General features: G+C 33.8%; 1 protein-coding gene across 10 annotated transcripts; it reads left to right on the forward strand.

Annotated features, from left to right (window-relative positions):
• Positions 1–175: 175 nt before the first annotated feature.
• Positions 176–14,642, forward strand: Karybeta3 (karyopherin beta 3). 10 transcript variants are annotated; one of them, XM_080151120.1, is made up of 25 exons: positions 176–424; positions 1,221–1,333; positions 1,904–1,943; positions 2,262–2,500; positions 2,731–2,866; positions 3,794–4,066; positions 4,352–4,450; positions 4,806–5,062; positions 5,249–5,487; positions 5,734–5,851; positions 6,394–6,532; positions 6,758–6,976; positions 7,188–7,303; positions 7,619–7,814; positions 8,129–8,300; positions 8,998–9,089; positions 9,498–9,660; positions 9,961–10,100; positions 10,451–10,611; positions 12,206–12,425; positions 12,654–13,364; positions 13,493–13,571; positions 13,789–13,903; positions 14,248–14,323; positions 14,438–14,642. In XM_080151120.1, the coding sequence occupies exons 1-21, from the start codon at positions 350–352 to the stop codon at positions 12,735–12,737; spliced, it is 3,291 nt and encodes a 1,096-aa protein (XP_080007246.1). In that variant the 5' UTR covers positions 176–349; the 3' UTR covers positions 12,738–13,364; positions 13,493–13,571; positions 13,789–13,903; positions 14,248–14,323; positions 14,438–14,642. The 10 variants fall into 10 exon arrangements, with proteins under 10 accessions (XP_080007246.1, XP_080007241.1, XP_080007240.1 ...); XM_080151115.1 differs by having other exon boundaries at positions 13,789–14,323; XM_080151114.1 differs by having other exon boundaries at positions 14,179–14,642.
• The last annotated feature ends 2,626 nt before the right edge of the window (positions 14,643–17,268 follow it).

Here is a 17,268-nt window from a genome sequence, read left to right on the forward strand (position 1 = left end):
AAATTTATTAAAAATTTTATTTAAAGTATTTAAAGAAAAAGATTAGTTTACTAAAAGCCGTGCAAGGGTTACCAAATATTAAGAAGTTGTGCTGCAAAAATAATTGTGTTCAGTAAAATTTTGGGTCATAATTATTTGCAGGCATTTGAATCCTACATAATAGCATAAAATAGAATTTTTAAAGAAATTATTTAATCCTGTATCAAACATACGTCAAAATGTCCTTTCCATATTTGTGTATCTGGCAACCGTGTTTTCAAAACGCGGGAAGGAGAGCGAGCGAGAAGTCAGTGAGAGGAAGGAGGGAAACATTAATTGAATTTTTTTCAAGCACATGCAGAAGTGAAAAATGGCGGCCGGCGAATTTTCAGGGCTTTTAGCCGCTCTTTTGTCCACAGACAACGCCATCAGAAGCAAAGCCGAGGTAAAATTAACGATTTACCGTTTTTACTCTTTATAACGGTTCTAAAATTATACTTTTGGTCCCCAAAAATGGTCCATGTTATTTGTCTTGTCTTTGAAGCTGTCATGACATTATTTTTATGAAAGTCAAAGAATATCATTAATCGTAAATAAGGTTAATTATTTATCATTAAAAGTCTAAAGTTCTGATTAAAAGTTAAAAACACTAATATTTAATTTTTTATATTTAATGTTTGTATTTAGCGCACGTGGGATCATATATATTATATGTACATTGTACATATAATAATAAAGTACATATAATGTGACACATTTTTAAGCCGCGCCCCAATTAATTTCAATTTAAATTAGATTTTATTACTGATTTTCTTGGCCGCGGTCTATGATAGACAGCTAAAATTTTCAGGATATATTCTTTTGCAAAGCGCATCTAGGCAGTCTATACATTGTTTTTTTCTGTATGCCTGACGGCCATGCTTCTAAAGATAATAAAACATTAGTTTAGATGATCCATGTGACAAATTAACATCCACTTGTCACTGTGCTATTCTGTATAAAAATTGTTATATCATTGTTTTACTTTGTCGTTCTCTGGATATATATATATATATATATATTGGGATCATATTGGAATTTTCATTTGAGCTTTTCTCTTATTTTCTAACCCCTGCGGAGGGCCCTAACCCTGCGTGGCAATAATTAACATTTTCCAAATCTAAAATAACTAAAGATACTGTGAAAATATATACTAGTTACATACTTTTCATTCCATGATTTTAATATGGCTTTCTTTTCAGGAAACTTATGAACAAATTGCCACCGAACAAAAAGTAAATTTCCTCCTTGGAGCAATTTCTGACCATGTTAATGTGGCAGAGGATGGCAGGCAGCTCAGTGCTGTTATGCTCAGGTAATTTCGCTTCCTAAAGCCTTTCCCCGACGTTTAAGATACTATTGATCGTTCCCCTTATATGTATTCGATGAATAACTTTTGATAATATGAATAAATTCAATACTTATAAAATGAGACCTTTCTGCGTGTGTAACAAAAGATCTCTTAAATAGTTGGACCGTTATGGCTCTTCTTTACAGAGCAGCTGATTATAAGTTTGATATAATTTTGAGAGAAAGTACTTGACAAAAATTGTTACTAGATTGTAATTCTACATCTCTCCTTTATAAAACGCTAAAAGATTGAGGTCTCTAGCTGCTGGTAGAATTAAAAATAGTAGCTGCGCCCTTAGTGGACTACGTTTATATATAGAATACATAGTAAAAACACATTTTTGCTGTATTACATATTTAATATAAACAAGGGTAACAAACATAATTAATAAGACACTGATAGACAAACAAACAATAACAAACCTAGAGTTACTTTTATTAATATTTTATATTAACTTTGTTACGTAAACTTGGAACATTACTTCGTTTTCTAACCGGAAATTAATCCAATATTTTCTCTCATTTGTTATTTCAGGCGCTTGTTTTCAACAGAGTTTGAAGATTTTTTCGGAAAGGTAGAAAATTATGTTATTTATTATTTTATTCGTGTGAAAATAATACAACATCGCTTTACTTTTAGTATGTCTTCATTTCAGTGAATCTGACCATTTTGAAATGAAAATCTTGTCTGAAAAAAAGATATTTTATCAATATGCATATTTTTAAAACAGCGATGATAATAGCAATTGTAGTATATTATTTCAGAATTTTGTCAACAAGTAGATTAGTCGTTAAAAACATAATATATAAAGTCATGTCGTTCTAGAAATCACCAATTTATAATATATTTTCCATTGAAAAATTGGCATTATAATGTTCTGTAACCTTTTTAGTTACCAGATGAACAAAAAGCCCAATTAAAGAATCAAATCATCCTTTGTGTGCAAAACGAGCCCAACAAAAACTGCCGACGGAAATGCGCAGATTTAGCTGCCGAGGTGGCCAGGAACCTGACCGACGAGGACGGAAATAATTTGTGGCCGGAGTTCTTGAAGTTTTTGTTTGATTGTGCCAGTTCGGCCAATCCTGAAATTAAAGAAGTCGCTTTGCATATGTTCGCCAGCATTCCAAAGTAAGTATATATGTAGATTGGTTGTGCTACAGAGACAGTTGACAAAAAAAATAACAATGGGATCATGATGTTTTCAAATTCACATTGTACTTATTTGATTGAGTAATAGTAGTTATGGAATCGAAAGTTTAAAATTGCTAGGAACGTTCTTTCATGTCGATGTTCAATATAAATAATTTCCATGTCCCCTTTTTCTTGCTTCAATATATGACATATGTATTTATTTCTAGTGTTTTTGGAAGTCAAGAGCAACAATACATCGATGTTATAAAACAAATGTTGTTGGCCAGCCTTACAGATCAAAGCTACGATGTCAGGTTCACAGCTGTTAGGGCCGCTGGAAATTACCTTTTACTTCACGACAAGGCATGTTTGTGTTGAATTGAATTCGCGAACAATAGAGGAATTTATACTCTTTACTTAATATTTTATTTACCATAAAAACAATATCATATTGTCTTATATTTATTATGATTGCTTTAGAAATGTAAGTGTATTTAATTTTTACAACTAAAAAAATCTAACCATGGTTAATTTGACAGTAAAGTTTTGTTACTGATTTTGACAAAACGGGGAGGGGGGGGGGTTAATGCAACCATCTCGTAATCAGTGAGCAATTGAAATGACACTTAGAATTCGAATTTCGATCTGAACTTTTGCATGAGTAATCCTTGGTAGGTCTATTTTCCCTAAATCGAACAAAAAGTTGGAAAAGTAACGGCTAGCGGCTCAGCCGTTCAGCCGTTTTTTGCCTATTTTCAGGGTAAATCCATCATCAATTACGTAGGAATCAACTTTTTAAAACATATTTTTGATTTCATTCATGTTAAATGATAGCAATAACTAATTTTAAAACTTCTAGCTAGTACCAACAGCTACCGTCTAGAACCGTTTGATAGCGTTTTGGAGTAGAAAAGAGTATCATGTTGAGAGAGGTTTCGTGACTAATTTGCAATATAGATATCAAACAAATGGTAAAACAGATGAGCCGTTAGCCGTTACTTTTCCAACTTTTTGTTCGATTTAGGGAAAATAGACCTACCAAGGATTACTCATGCAAAATTATAGATGGAAATTCGAATTCTAAGTGCCATTTGCTCACTGATTACGAGATGGTTGCATTAAACCCCCCCCCCCCCCTTACTCTTATAAACTGTCATAATCACAGTGACTATGTTCTGCTATTTGTAGAAACGGCAGCACCCCAATTTTTAATTTATTTTTAAATTGAAGATGAATGTCTTATTTCTTTTGCATTTTTGATAAGTTAAATTCAACAAAACCTTTAAACAGGATACTGGAATCCAGAAACACTTTGCAGACCTTCTGGGCCCTATCATGCAAGTCACAGTTCAATCCGTTGAAAACCAAGATGACGAAGCTTGCCTCAAATCCTTAATTGACGTCGCCGAGGCTATGCCCAAATTCCTGCGCCCCCAGCTTGCTGAGATTTTCGCCTTGTGCCTGAAGATGGTGACTAACGAGGAGCTTGGTGACTCCTGGCGTCATCTTGCCTTGGAGTTGGTTGTTACCACTGCTGAAACTGCGCCTGCAATGGTCAGAAAGGTAAAACCTTTAGCTCTTTGATGCCTAGAGATTAGATACATAGAGATATAATATATGCTTTGTGATCCTCATATAATACGGATAATTCATCGACATCATTCAATGCTAATGTGTGGCAACTATCCAAAATCTAGCAATTGATAATATTATATTTTATTTTTAACAAGCAATATATTTTCTTTTTATCGTTTTAAGTTTATTGAAAGTTTCTTTCATTTAATGTAAATGAGAAAAATAGAGTACAGTCCTTTTTTATTTAGATATATTGAAATAATATTTATTTAGGTTTGTGGTGATAATATTGGTGAGGTTGTACAGTCCTGTCTCAAGTTGATGACTGATATCGATGAAGAAGAGGATTGGGTCAACGATGACGATCCTGAGGTAAGTTTTCCGGCCATTTTTTCCAAAATGTTAAGTTTATTATTTCACTAAATCATGTTACTAGCTTGTAGAAATGACATAATTCGCCAAGTTTTCATTTGTTTAAGGACAGCTTTGCTTTACTTTTAGTTTAGCATGAAACTACTATACCTACGTCACTTATTACGTAAACTTTAATTAAACAGTTGACAAGACATCAAAATACAGAGTGCTTCGATTATTGTGGGATACTTTTGCATCAAATATAAATCGAAGACTAATATTTAAACATAACCTTTACTAAATATATACCTAGCTAATTTATCTTTTTTACTGTAAATTAATGAATTAATTTGTTCAAAATATTTATTATCAGGAGGAAGACAGTGATTCTAATGCTGTTGTGGCAGAATGCGCCCTTGACCGTCTTGCCTGCGGACTCGGTGGCAAGTCAGTTTTCCCTCACATAATGTCTATCACCCCGACTATGCTGCAGTCCCCAGACTGGAAGCACAGACACGCTGCTCTTATGGCTATTTCTGCCTCTGGCGAGGGCTGTCACAAACAGATGGAGCCGTATTTGCCACAGGTTATGGATGGGGTCATCAACTTTATTCAGGATCCTCATCCAAGGTAAGATTTTTTTTGTTAAAACAAGTTATTCTATTACATGTCCGTGTGTATTTGGTGTGCTTAGAGAATATTTAGATGTATTCCTACTGTGTTTTCACAGACAGCCGGACAAACGATTGAATAAAGTGGCCTAGTAACTGAAAATGTTCGAAATGAAATAAGAATTACATTAGCTTTCTGTTTTAGGGTAAGATATGCCTGCTGTAACGCAATTGGTCAAATGGCAACAGACTTTGCGCCAATTTTCGAGAAGAAGTTCCACGCCCGTGTGGTGCCTGGCCTGCTGATGCTGATGGACGACACAACAAACCCTCGTGTGCAGGCGCATGCCGGAGCTGCGCTGGTCAACTTTTCAGAGGATTGTCCCAAGAATATTTTGGTGCCGTATCTGCCTGATATTATGTCCAAGCTTGAAGCTGTTCTTAAGGAAATTATTTTATTAACAAGTTTAAACTAAACCGATTCGGAATGTAACTATTTATGGGAAGGTTACCTCCACCTTCCTAAGTACCCCCCTCCCCCCCCAAAAAAATACTTTTTTCTGAAAATAAATCAAATACATAGCCCCTTCTCCGACTATCCTCAAGTGCTCCTAGAGGTCTCTAGGGGCACAGCTGCTAGTGATAAATACATTGCTTCGAAAACTTGTTTATAAAATAACCCAAATGTACAGAGTAAACTTGATGAGCTGGTACAGAAGGGAACCAAGCTTGTACTTGAACAAATTATCACTACAATTGCCAGTGTCGCAGATACAGCGGAAGATAACTTTATTCAACATTATGATAGGTAGGCATTTTAAGTTTGACCTTGCTTTCAGGAAGAAATAGCTGTTAAAAGATCTTGCCTTATCTATTTTGTTTTATTTCTTTCGAAATTACCATCGTCTGTTATTTTATAATAGAATTTTGAATTTATCATTTTTTCAGGCAAGAATGTTTACATTTTAAAACATTTATTCTTTTTTTTTAATTTGTTGGGGAGGGGACATTGTCACAGTTTTGAAATAATTCTAAAATGTATACTTGACGATGAAAAAATCATGCCACAACCTCCCACGCAACGACGGGTTAAACATTGATAAAATAAAAAAGAATAAATACACATTAAAAATGGTTATAAAATATATGTGGATATCATGACAGGGGAAAAATTATTGTCAATTTGGGTTGCTAATATGTATATAATTTATGATCAGTTTCTTCATCCAGTAGGAGGGGAGTGTATCGTTATTTTAGCCCGCAACGTATTTCACTTTATTAGAGTAATGATAATCTTGTGTAAGATCCAAGTATTAATGAATCCATTACATAACAAACTGTTTATTTTAGGTTTATGCCACTGCTGAAGTTTATGATCAGTAATGCGAACACACCTGAGTTGCGACTCTTGAGAGGAAAGACAATTGAGTGCGTGTCTCTCATTGGTCTTGCCGTCGGTGGAGAAAAATTCAGCCCCGATGCCAGCGAGGTATAGACAAAATTATTTTTCTTCCAACTATTGGAAAAACTTTGTTCCGCTTTTTTTAGTAACTCACTTGCTTTATAATTATAGTATGTCCGTTATTTCCTTATCGACAACAATCCTATTCCTTTCTCATTTAGTTTAGACATTAAGACTAACTTTTAGTGATTGTTTTTCTTAGTGGCGAAACTTTCAAAATACATTACTCACTTAATAAATTTAATGTTTCAGGTTATGGACTTGCTATTATCCAGCCAAATCAAGGGCGAAGAAATGGCGGAGGACGATCCCCAGATGTCCTACATGATTTCAGCCTGGGCAAGGATCTGTAAGATTCTGGGTGCTGGGTTCGCGCCCTACCTTCCCCTGGTGATGGCTCCTGTCATGAAGACTGCCAGCATGAAGCCGGAGGTTGCTCTGCTTGACAACGATGAACTCACTGGCGTTGAGGTAATTCATTTAAATCTGCAAAATCTTGATTACTTTAATGAACTAAAATCAACATACAAGCATCTTGTTTCCCAAAGAGCTTGAAATTGTTAAATATATATCATACTTTACAATGAATGTTTTTCATCCCTGTTAGGTTCTAGGATTATACAATAATAATGAACAAGATTACTAGTTCTAATAAAGAATACTTATATATTGTAAATTATAGGAAGACACTGAAGATTGGCAGTTTGTGCAGCTTGGCGAACAACAAAACTTTGGCATTAAAACAGCCGGACTTGAGGACAAAGCTACAGCTTGTCAGATGTTGGTCTGCTATGCCAGGTAATATATTTAAAATCTTGATAAGCCTATAGAACAGATGACCATTATTGTATTAGATGTGATATAGACTATTGTTTTCTCGCGTTCAAGGATGAACTACAACTGTAGGATAAGAAAGAATGCTACACTTCTCAATTTGAAATGGTTAATTCAATATCGGAAATAAGAACTTAACTTTAGTCAACCTAATATCATATGGAACCAATGCGACTGATGTATAAAATCTTTCAGATGTAAAGAAAGGGACATTCATGTCATGTTTTTTTCCTTTAAAATCTCTGTTATAAGATAAGACATTAATAAGTTTAATTTTAGGGAACTAAAAGAGCATTTTGCTGAATACACAGAAGAGGTTGTGAAGCTTATGGTCCCCATGCTGAAATTCTACTTCCACGATGGAGTCCGTACAGCTGCAGCTGAGTCCCTCCCCTTCCTTCTGGAGTGCGCTAAGATCAAAGGTCCTCAATATCTACAAGAAATGTGGGGTTTCATGCTCCCCGAACTTCTTAAGGTTAGAGCATTTTCAAACTGAGATAGTGACTCAGTAACTCAAGTAAACCACTAAGTATTAAATCATCTGTGAAACTAACTTGAAAATATGCTGTAAGTCTGAGCAATAAATGGATGAATAAAATATCATGTTTAATTGGCTTAAATGCTGATGGCAAAGTAGAATTAGTTATTTATTCATGTTGGAGTATACAGTGCGCTACTCTAACCTAACCTTTATTTTAGATACTGAGTTAAGTTCAGATTTAGAAATTCCATTTATTTCCATTATGATAAATTCTTGATAACTTGACCAATGACTTAACTATAATTCAGTCCATCGAGACAGAACCTGAGAACGACGTATTGGCCGAGCTGTTAGCCAGCCTGTCCAGGTGTGTCGAGCTACTGGGTAAGGATTGTCTGGGTCCTCATGGACTGGAGGAGGCTGTCACCCTCCTGGATAAGACTATGGTGGAACACTTCAAGAGGGCCGAGGAGAGAGCAGGTAATATAATGACGATAATTTGTTTTTATGGGTAGGATGTCCAAATAAAAACATTGAATATAAAGGGAATAGAGGGGGAAGGGTGGGATGAACAATGATAGTCCATTCTTATGACATTGTTTGAATTGTAAGAAATAAGATATAGGTATATAGATTTCTCTTATCAAACAAGGATGTATAATCTGCGCAAGATTTTTTTTTACCCTGTTGCAAATTTTTTATATTTTTCCCCCTTAGTTTTTTTCCAGCAAGGAAGGGATAAAATAGAATTCAGTATATAATACACCCCAAATATAAAAAAAAGTCAGGGGTGTATATTCTGCATGGGATCCCCGGCTAAGGGGGGGGGGGGGAAATAAAAAATAAGTGGTTGGAGGGAAAAAAAAATGTAAAAATTAAGAAAACTGAAAACATTTTTTCCATTTCCCCCCCTCCTTGGAGAAAAAAACTAATAAAATGTGTGGTATGAGGGATAAAATAAATAAAATATAGAGTTCTTTAAATATTTTTTCATTTTCCCCCCTACTTGGAGAGAAAAAATTAGGGGGGGGAAAAAAAATAAAAAAATTTGTAGCCGGGGAAAAAAAATAAATCTTATGCAGAATATACACCCCTGAAAAAAGTATCAAGACTTGCCTAAACTCAAATATCAATAGTTAAAAAACGATGTAAAAATCTAGTAATAATTTCTTTTTAGGTAAGCGTGCTGGTGGAGAGGAAGATTACGACGAAGGTGTTGAGGAACAACTAGAGGATGAAAATGAAGAAGATGTTTATATTCTCAGCAAGGTATGTTACTTATAAAATCACATTTTTATTAGTGTATATCTCATCACTTTAATTGAATATAATATTACTATGATCTTACACCAAATTTTCTTCTTGTGTATTGAAGTGAAACTTGAAGCGGGCTAAGATTCCCCCTTTCACCCCCTTATCCCCTCCCCTCCTACTGGATTAACGAACTGACCAATAAATGAGTTGCATGTTGGCAAGCTATAACATTGGGTCATAAACATATTTTTTCTTTATTATGACAAATGTTCAGGATGAAATATTAAAACCATGTGTCTAATTCCCAGATGGAATTTTGTAACCTGTACTTGACCTAACCTTATATAATCCCTTACAAACAGTTTGTTTTTTCTCTTTTCTGACAGAATTACATTATTAATAGCCAAATCAAACAATTTTCAGGTGGGAGACCTTGTTCACGCCATGTTTTCAACCCACGGAGAAGCTTTCTTACCCGCATTTGAGAAACTGTTGCCACAGTTCAGCAAACTTTTAGAACCTAACAGACCCTGGTCGGACCTACAGTGGGGTCTCTGCATTTTCGATGATTTGATTGAATACACAGGTGCGGAATTATTTGTGAATTTAGGGATACAGGAATGGACAAAGGGCAGTTAATTTAATTTTATAGCTCTATCTCGCTATCTTCGAAACCTGATTTACTTAGAAAAATTCCATTAATTTAGCTAAACCAATCCTTATTAGATTTGGATAAGCATAATTAAAATATTTGAACATTAAAAGAAAAATATTTAACATTATTTTATTGCATTATCTTGCCTCATTTTGCTGGGAATAGCCTGTACTCAAAACAGATATGACTTTAGAACTGGTTGCCTCTAGTAACTGACTTTACAATGTTCAGGAGGTACCAGCTTGAAATATCAGGAAGTTTTCCTTGCCCGCCTTATGGGAAGCATGACACACACACAGCCGGAGGTTAGGCAGGCGGCTGCCTACGGTTGCGGTGTCATGGGACAGAATGGCGGCCCTGGTTATGCACAGGTATTCATTATCAATCTATTAGTAACAGCAAGAGGGTGATTAATGATTAATTGTAGATATCTTTATTTAAACCATAAATGCCAACTTATACCCTATAAAGTCAATAATTCAATTATAAAGTTGCATCATGGAAAGATATTTATACGGTGTCACTGTCCATTATCTATTTGTATTTAATTCTTGACCACTATAAATGCGGGAAATTGACACTTTTAAAAAAAATCCTTGAATGCTTTGCTTCTTTTGTAGAATATCATATTATATGATCAGTTTAATACAAGCCTTAAATTTTAAACAAAATCGACGACAATTTCATATTTTAATATGTTCTTAAATTTGATTTTTTACAGATATGCTGTCAAGCAGTGCCCCTTCTAGTAGAATTAATCCAACACCCTGAGGCTAGAGCCGTAGAGAATATCAACCCAACAGAGAACGCTATTTCTGCTGTTACCAAGATTCTAAAGTTCAACGGTTCAGCCTGCAATATGGATCAGATTTTGCCCGTTTGGTAAGTCAAGATAGGTTATCATTTTAAAAAATCACAAAATATTCATAATATTCAATGATCACCAGCGTTGTGGAGTCGGATCTGGAGCCGTAATTTTTGGTTCCGGGTAAACTAAAAAAGAGATTTTTTATTAATTATGATCTGTTAACTCTTTTGTGTCGTGTGCAAATGCCCCATTTAAGTTTTTCAAGTCCATTTTTATCAAAAATTTAACTTTTAAAACCTTCAAAAGCAGTGTTGTCATATTGGGCACTTTTTTTGATATTGGGCGGCCCAATTGCCCAAAAGGGTTTTGGGCGCCCAAAAGTGGTTTTGGGCACCATTTTTGGGTAAATGTCGTAAAAAGAATATTAAAAGGATATAAAATAGCCTAAAACCATACTGAGACTTATTAGAAATAAAATAGCCTAAAATCATCTGAGGACCTATAAAAGCTCCACTAGAAAGGAGAACCATATCGGTTCAGCGGTAAGCAAAATCCTTTTCTAGATACAAAAAAGCTTACAAATCTATATAATAGTTAATATCACCCAAAAATACGCCAGCCCCACCCCCCTCTTTTTTTAGCCACTCCCCTTTTTTCACCCCCTAAACGGGGGGTGCCTATATCTACCCAAAAGGACCGTACTCAGAAAATTTATGGTAAACCTTGATTAACAACGACAATACAGAACCTCCCTGGACCCTGGATATGTATTTATATTTTATATTGAGTTTTACTCCTCGAAAATTTTCTTTAATATTATAAGATGGCAGCAAAATAGCCTTAAATCTACCGAAATTTATTATTTTAAATAAAATAGCCTAAAACCATCTCATGACCTATAAAAGCTCCACTGTAAAGGAGAACCATATCGGTTTAGCGGTTAGCAAGATCCTTCAATGGAAAGGAGAACCATATCGGGTCAGCGGTTAGCGAAATTCTCTAGATACAAAAAAGCTTACTAATTTATATAATAGTTAATGTCACTGAAAAATAGGCCCGCCCCACCTCTTTTTTCAACCCCTCCCCTTTTTCTCTCCCCCCAAAAGGAAATATTTTGAGTTTTTCTTGATTTTAGGTCGGAGCCGAAGCCGCACCAAAATCAAACGGCTCCGCAACGCTGCTAAACACGACGAAATAGATACCTTTATAGTTTGAAATATGTCAAATGTTACAAGCATTTAAAGGGATAAGACAATGGCAGATAAATTGATACACATCCCCAATGATGATGCACAAAATTATCCCGTCTGTAGATTACAATTAGTAGTTGAAACGTATGAGATAGCCGCCATTCCAATTAGAAAATTAATACGTTACAAATTGTGTTTTGCAATTTTTCTAATAAATACACTCAAATAAAGTTAATGCCCCCCCCCCCCCCCCCCCTAAAGCAAAGTGCCCCCTTTTAAACCACTTAAAAATTACTTATTGCTAAATGAAACCAATTTACATTCTCGTTACCTTACCAATATTAATCACTCCCGATGATCTTGGAGCTATCGGTCTAAATGATCTTATTGGACAAACAGATTTGCTGTTACTAAATTAGGACTTGTCTGAATTTTTGCATTTTGTATGTCAATAATCAAATTTATAAATTCTTTTTAGGTTAAACTGGTTGCCAGTAACGGAGGACATCGACGAGGCCCCCTACGTGTACGGATTCCTGGCCGATCTGGTCCAGGCCAACAACCCCCACATCCTTGGAGAGAACAATGCCAATCTGCCCCGTGTTGTCGCCATAATTGCCGAGGCGGTGGCCGTTGACGTCCTCCCCACAGAGTCGGAGGAGAGAAGAAGGGTCATTGAGATCGTCAAGCAGATTCAGGTAATAGTCATTATCGCATTATAATTTATATTGACAGCTTTCCGCGAATATTGAAATGAAAGATTTAAAGATTAAAACCAGTTTTTTCGAACCTTCCCTTTAATATACTAATATTCCATGTAAAAGAGACCGTAATCCGATTTGAGATATATGTTGTAAATAGACCTACACGTTCGTTTAGACATCTTACGTTCTTAGTATAATTGTAAAGTGTGTTTATATTTTCAGGGTAACGCGAGTGTGTTTGATGCGTGCGTGGCTAACCTTTCCCAACCACAGAAGACTGCCATTCAAGAAATGCTATCTTCATGATGCCATCAACATGATTAAAAAAATCTTTCAACCACTTTATATATCACATCTTGAAATAATAATATTCATCCTTTATAAAATCCCGGGTTGTTAAATCACTCCTGTTTGTGTCCCTGAAGAAAAATTAAAGTTTTGAATTATTCTTTGGATTAAGGAAGTGAAACGTGAGAATATTATATCAAAAATCCTTTACTACGTGATTCTAAAACCATTAGTGAAATCAATATCTCAATTTTATTTCCCTTATCCTTAGAATCTTTCAACATTATTTTATGATATTAAAGTAAGCAAAAATCTATGAAACTTAAAATTCTTTTGTATAACTAAATGAATTGTAAAATGAAAAAAAAGACCCAATTAATTACATTTATAAACTGGATTATTCAATGATGTAAATGCATGAACAAAAAAATACATTTATTTATCTTGTAAATTTAGCATTTACTGAACGCCTACAATCTTTGCTTATATATTTTATCTTTTTTTATCAAATGCATTATCATATTCTAGGCTTAAAATTCCAGTAGATAAAATTCTTAGTTATTTGCCATTGTTTTATATTCTACCTATTTGTATCATCAAATAATTTGTTACATATGATTGTTTGTAAAATATTTGTTGAAGAAAGTATCCTATTAATTTTGTCTAATTAAGGGAATTTTTTGTAAATTAATTAGCAGATTTTTATTTGAGAGGCTAGGTTGATTTTGAAAAGGCATTAAGGAAAAATTCAAAAATATTTTACAAAAATTCAGTTATGTAAAATTATGTATATCATAATTGTAATTTTTATGAAGGTTAAGTCAAATTATATTTTGTGTTTACATTTTAATGGTATAAAAAACATGATCACTTTACATGGATTTGGCTCTAGAAAAAAATCTATCAATTTTTCGTTATAACAAAATTTCAGCTCATTTGTCTATAATGCAGATTAATGACACGTTTTTAAATGGCGAAAAAGTTGGTCGGCAAATGATTTTCTTCAAAAATCCTTATTCCAATGTGTTTTTATGGTGTTCTTACTGTTAAAATGTACCTATATTGCTAGAAATCTTATTTGATACACCTTTTAAAAGATTATTCTGTTTGCGATTTAATAGCATATTAATAAATATGTTAATTGGTGAGCAAAAACAGGAAAACAAAATTGTAATCTCGCCATGGTAATGATGAAATATCCAGGACTAGACTGTAGACACGGGCGGGTAGGGGCTGGACCTAACTGTGATAGTGTACAGTTGTACGGGCTGGAATAGCTCCACGGCCTGAACCTGGACACACTGTGTAACAATCACATTCGTCAACAACAAAAGTTATGTTAAAAGTATGTACAACGATTTTTTTTATTGATTTTCAATCCTCAAAATATTTTGAAGGATTTTAATCTAACATAGAAATTTTAGCTATTATTTTTAACTTAATTTTTATTTGTTGAGAGTGTGAGCTGCCCCTACACCCCCACCCTCCAATCTACCCTGGTTAATGTGGCATATTATATAATTAAAAGTGTTCACGTCATGTCAACACACCATGTTAACTTGTAAAGAAGGAATTGCACGTGTTAAAAAATTGTATTTTCTTTCGTAGGATTCATTTCAGGGCTGACAAGTTGCGTTCATTCAATTGTAAAATTCATTTTAAAAGATTACAATTTTTTTTACTTCTCATCCCTGAAAGAAAATAATTTATAATGTCAGGACATTTTCAAAATTGTTTTTGATGTGATTAATTTAAATCATATTCGTGTTGTTCTGGTCGTAATTTTAATAGTTTTATACAAAAAGAAACAGGTTTTAGTTCTCTCTTGCAACACAGTTTATTGCACGTCAAATCTTAATTATGGAGCTGTTAAATTATATTTTGATATATTATTATTCTTGAATACATTTTTTTCTTTCTCAATTAGTATTCTTGTTTCATAGCAGCTACACTTAATAGCTTGTGTGTTTGTAGTCTGTCGAAGTTGCGAATTGCCTAAATGTAGATTTTTAAAAGCTAAGCTTTTCTATAATTAGGGTCGGTCCGTCCGTCCGAGATAGATAGCTTTTATTCGTTAATTTAGGCATGTTAGAATTGTCCTATCGATTTCAAACTTTGCTTGATGATTCCTGTAGTAGTTAGGTACGATTTAGAAAGCGTAGCAACTCCATAATCATTACCAGAATGTCCGTACGTCCATTTTAAACATGTTGATTTTTCTAATTTTTTAACAGCAAATTTTTATGTCATCTAATTATCCGTTTGATCTTATTTTTTGTATATTGTTACCTGGGACAACAAAGAACAATATTTTAAGCGAAGCAACTCTATAATCAAATCCTAAAAATGTAAGTATGTCCATAAACTCAATAAACATTATCCTGTATCAAGAAGTTTTTCAACAAATTTACTTACAATTTTGCTTCGACTCTTATACTTTTATATTCTGATAATTCAGTTTAGACACTATACAAGTGTTAATTTCCGTTTGTCCTACCGTTTCAGTGCTTTGCTTTTGTGGATGTTGTCATCCTTGCTTTCTTCAATGTTTTCATTATAGGTTTTCAGAAATAACATCAATATTTTTAATTGTTCAAAGTTAGCTTTACACTACAGATTCATTTTAATGCTATCTTCTTTCTTAAATACCAAATTGACGTATCTAAAATATAACCAAATAGCTTAAAACCACCGAAGGGCCTAATCGTTACAGCGGTGAACAAGATCTTTAGCTTCGTTCGGAAATACAAAGTTCTACTTTGTATATAGACAAGCGGCGTAGATAAACATCTATAGTGTCTGTTCTATACAAAGTTAAAAGAAGGCAGAAAGAGCTAAAATAGAATAGCTTAAAACCATCCAGGGATATCTAAGTGAAACGTCCCTAAAAAGGAGAATTCAATAGGTCTTTCCAGAAAGGATTATTATAATCTCTACTCCGGCCCTAAGGTAGAAAAAAGCTGTAAGTTGCCTGGCCATTGTAGATATCACTGAACTGATTGAACCATTTTTTTTCATGAAAGCTTTGTATTGGCCCGTGCTAGATTTGATAATTATTTTTTTATCTAAAAAACTAAGATCTAGATAATAATGATTGATAATTTTTCCTTCCCTTAGCGTTTTATTTTAAAAATGTGACAATTTTCTCTCTAGACATATTTCCCTTTTCATAATAACCTCTCAAATTATTCATAGTTTGTTTTTGAACGAAAATTGTACTTCATTTTTAACATTTCAAATTCGTATTTTCTTTTTCTTTAAAATGATAAAAAGTATGATTCTTAAAATATTGTCATTGGAAAAGGGAAGAAATGTGGCAGCAAAAATTGTCCCATATTGAGGGAACAAAATGGACGCCATTATATGCGTATGTAAACAATTTTTATAATAATAATTGCGTCATATGTATTCCTAGACTCAAGTATCCAATAAAATTAGTAAACAAACAAAGCTACTCTGTGATTTCTGAATCTTTGTTTTTTTTTAAGAAAAAAAATTTAAAGTTCTATTTTTTTTCATCGTTTATATATAGAAAATATAGCTCGAAAAATAGTTAGGAATCGATATGAAACTTTCAAAAAGCAATTTTGAGAAGAAAAAAAAGAGTTGCATTTTAAAGTCTGTATTAATATTTTACAATTATAGTATAAAAAAACTATTTAAGGATAATATTTGGATCTACTGCAGTTCATGGTAAAATATTGCTGGTAACGAGTGCTTCCTATTTCCTGGCAATATTAGAAGCTTCCTGGATCTAGCATAACAAGAAATATTGCTGAAGCTACCAATGTTTAACTTTCCTGGTTGCTAGCAATTTATGCATATTCCTGGCCACTGGCATGTTTGAAATATTCCTGTTAAAAAGCAATATTTCCCTTTTTAATTCCCATTGCCCTTTTAATACACTTACCCCACAATTAGAGGTTTATAAGATTCACTCTACTCGAAGTGGCTTTTTGGCATGTTTGTCTGATTTGGGAGGGAGGGTAATGGTGTTTCCCTGTACTAATTGTGGGAGTTAGGATAAGGTATAAATTTTGCTCCGTTCTACAACAATTTATAGTAAATTAAAAACCGTAAACTGATCAAATACAAATAATGAATTAGAGAGAGGTGTGGGGTGAGACAAGACAAATATGATAAACAAATATTCCGTATTTCTGATTTTTATCTACAGTTAATAATACAACGTTTACGTAGGCATAAAAAGTAAAAATATAAAAGTAGTCAGGAAAAACTTTAAGGGTAATAGGTCCTGGGAAAGTTTTTAACTATTTTAGTTGATTTGGAAGTCTGGGAGGCAATAGAATTATTTGAAATAAAAATCTCCTGCCATAATCTAATTACCTTCATAATTTCACTTAAATCAATATCTACCAATATATGAATTATTAAGAGTGAAGCTTTTCTTATCATGGTCTGTATGTCACAGTTACGCCACAAGAATTGTTGGTGTTATCCTCTTAATTTTTTTTTCAATTTTGAAAATTTTGGTCCCACCCTCCCCCCCCCCCCCCCCAACTAAACCATCAATCCTGGCCGCAGCACT

This window comes from Acartia tonsa, chromosome 2, assembly GCF_053477335.1.
Source record: "Acartia tonsa isolate MP-2025a chromosome 2, ASM5347733v1, whole genome shotgun sequence".
NCBI classification, from domain to species: domain Eukaryota; kingdom Metazoa; phylum Arthropoda; class Copepoda; order Calanoida; family Acartiidae; genus Acartia; species Acartia tonsa.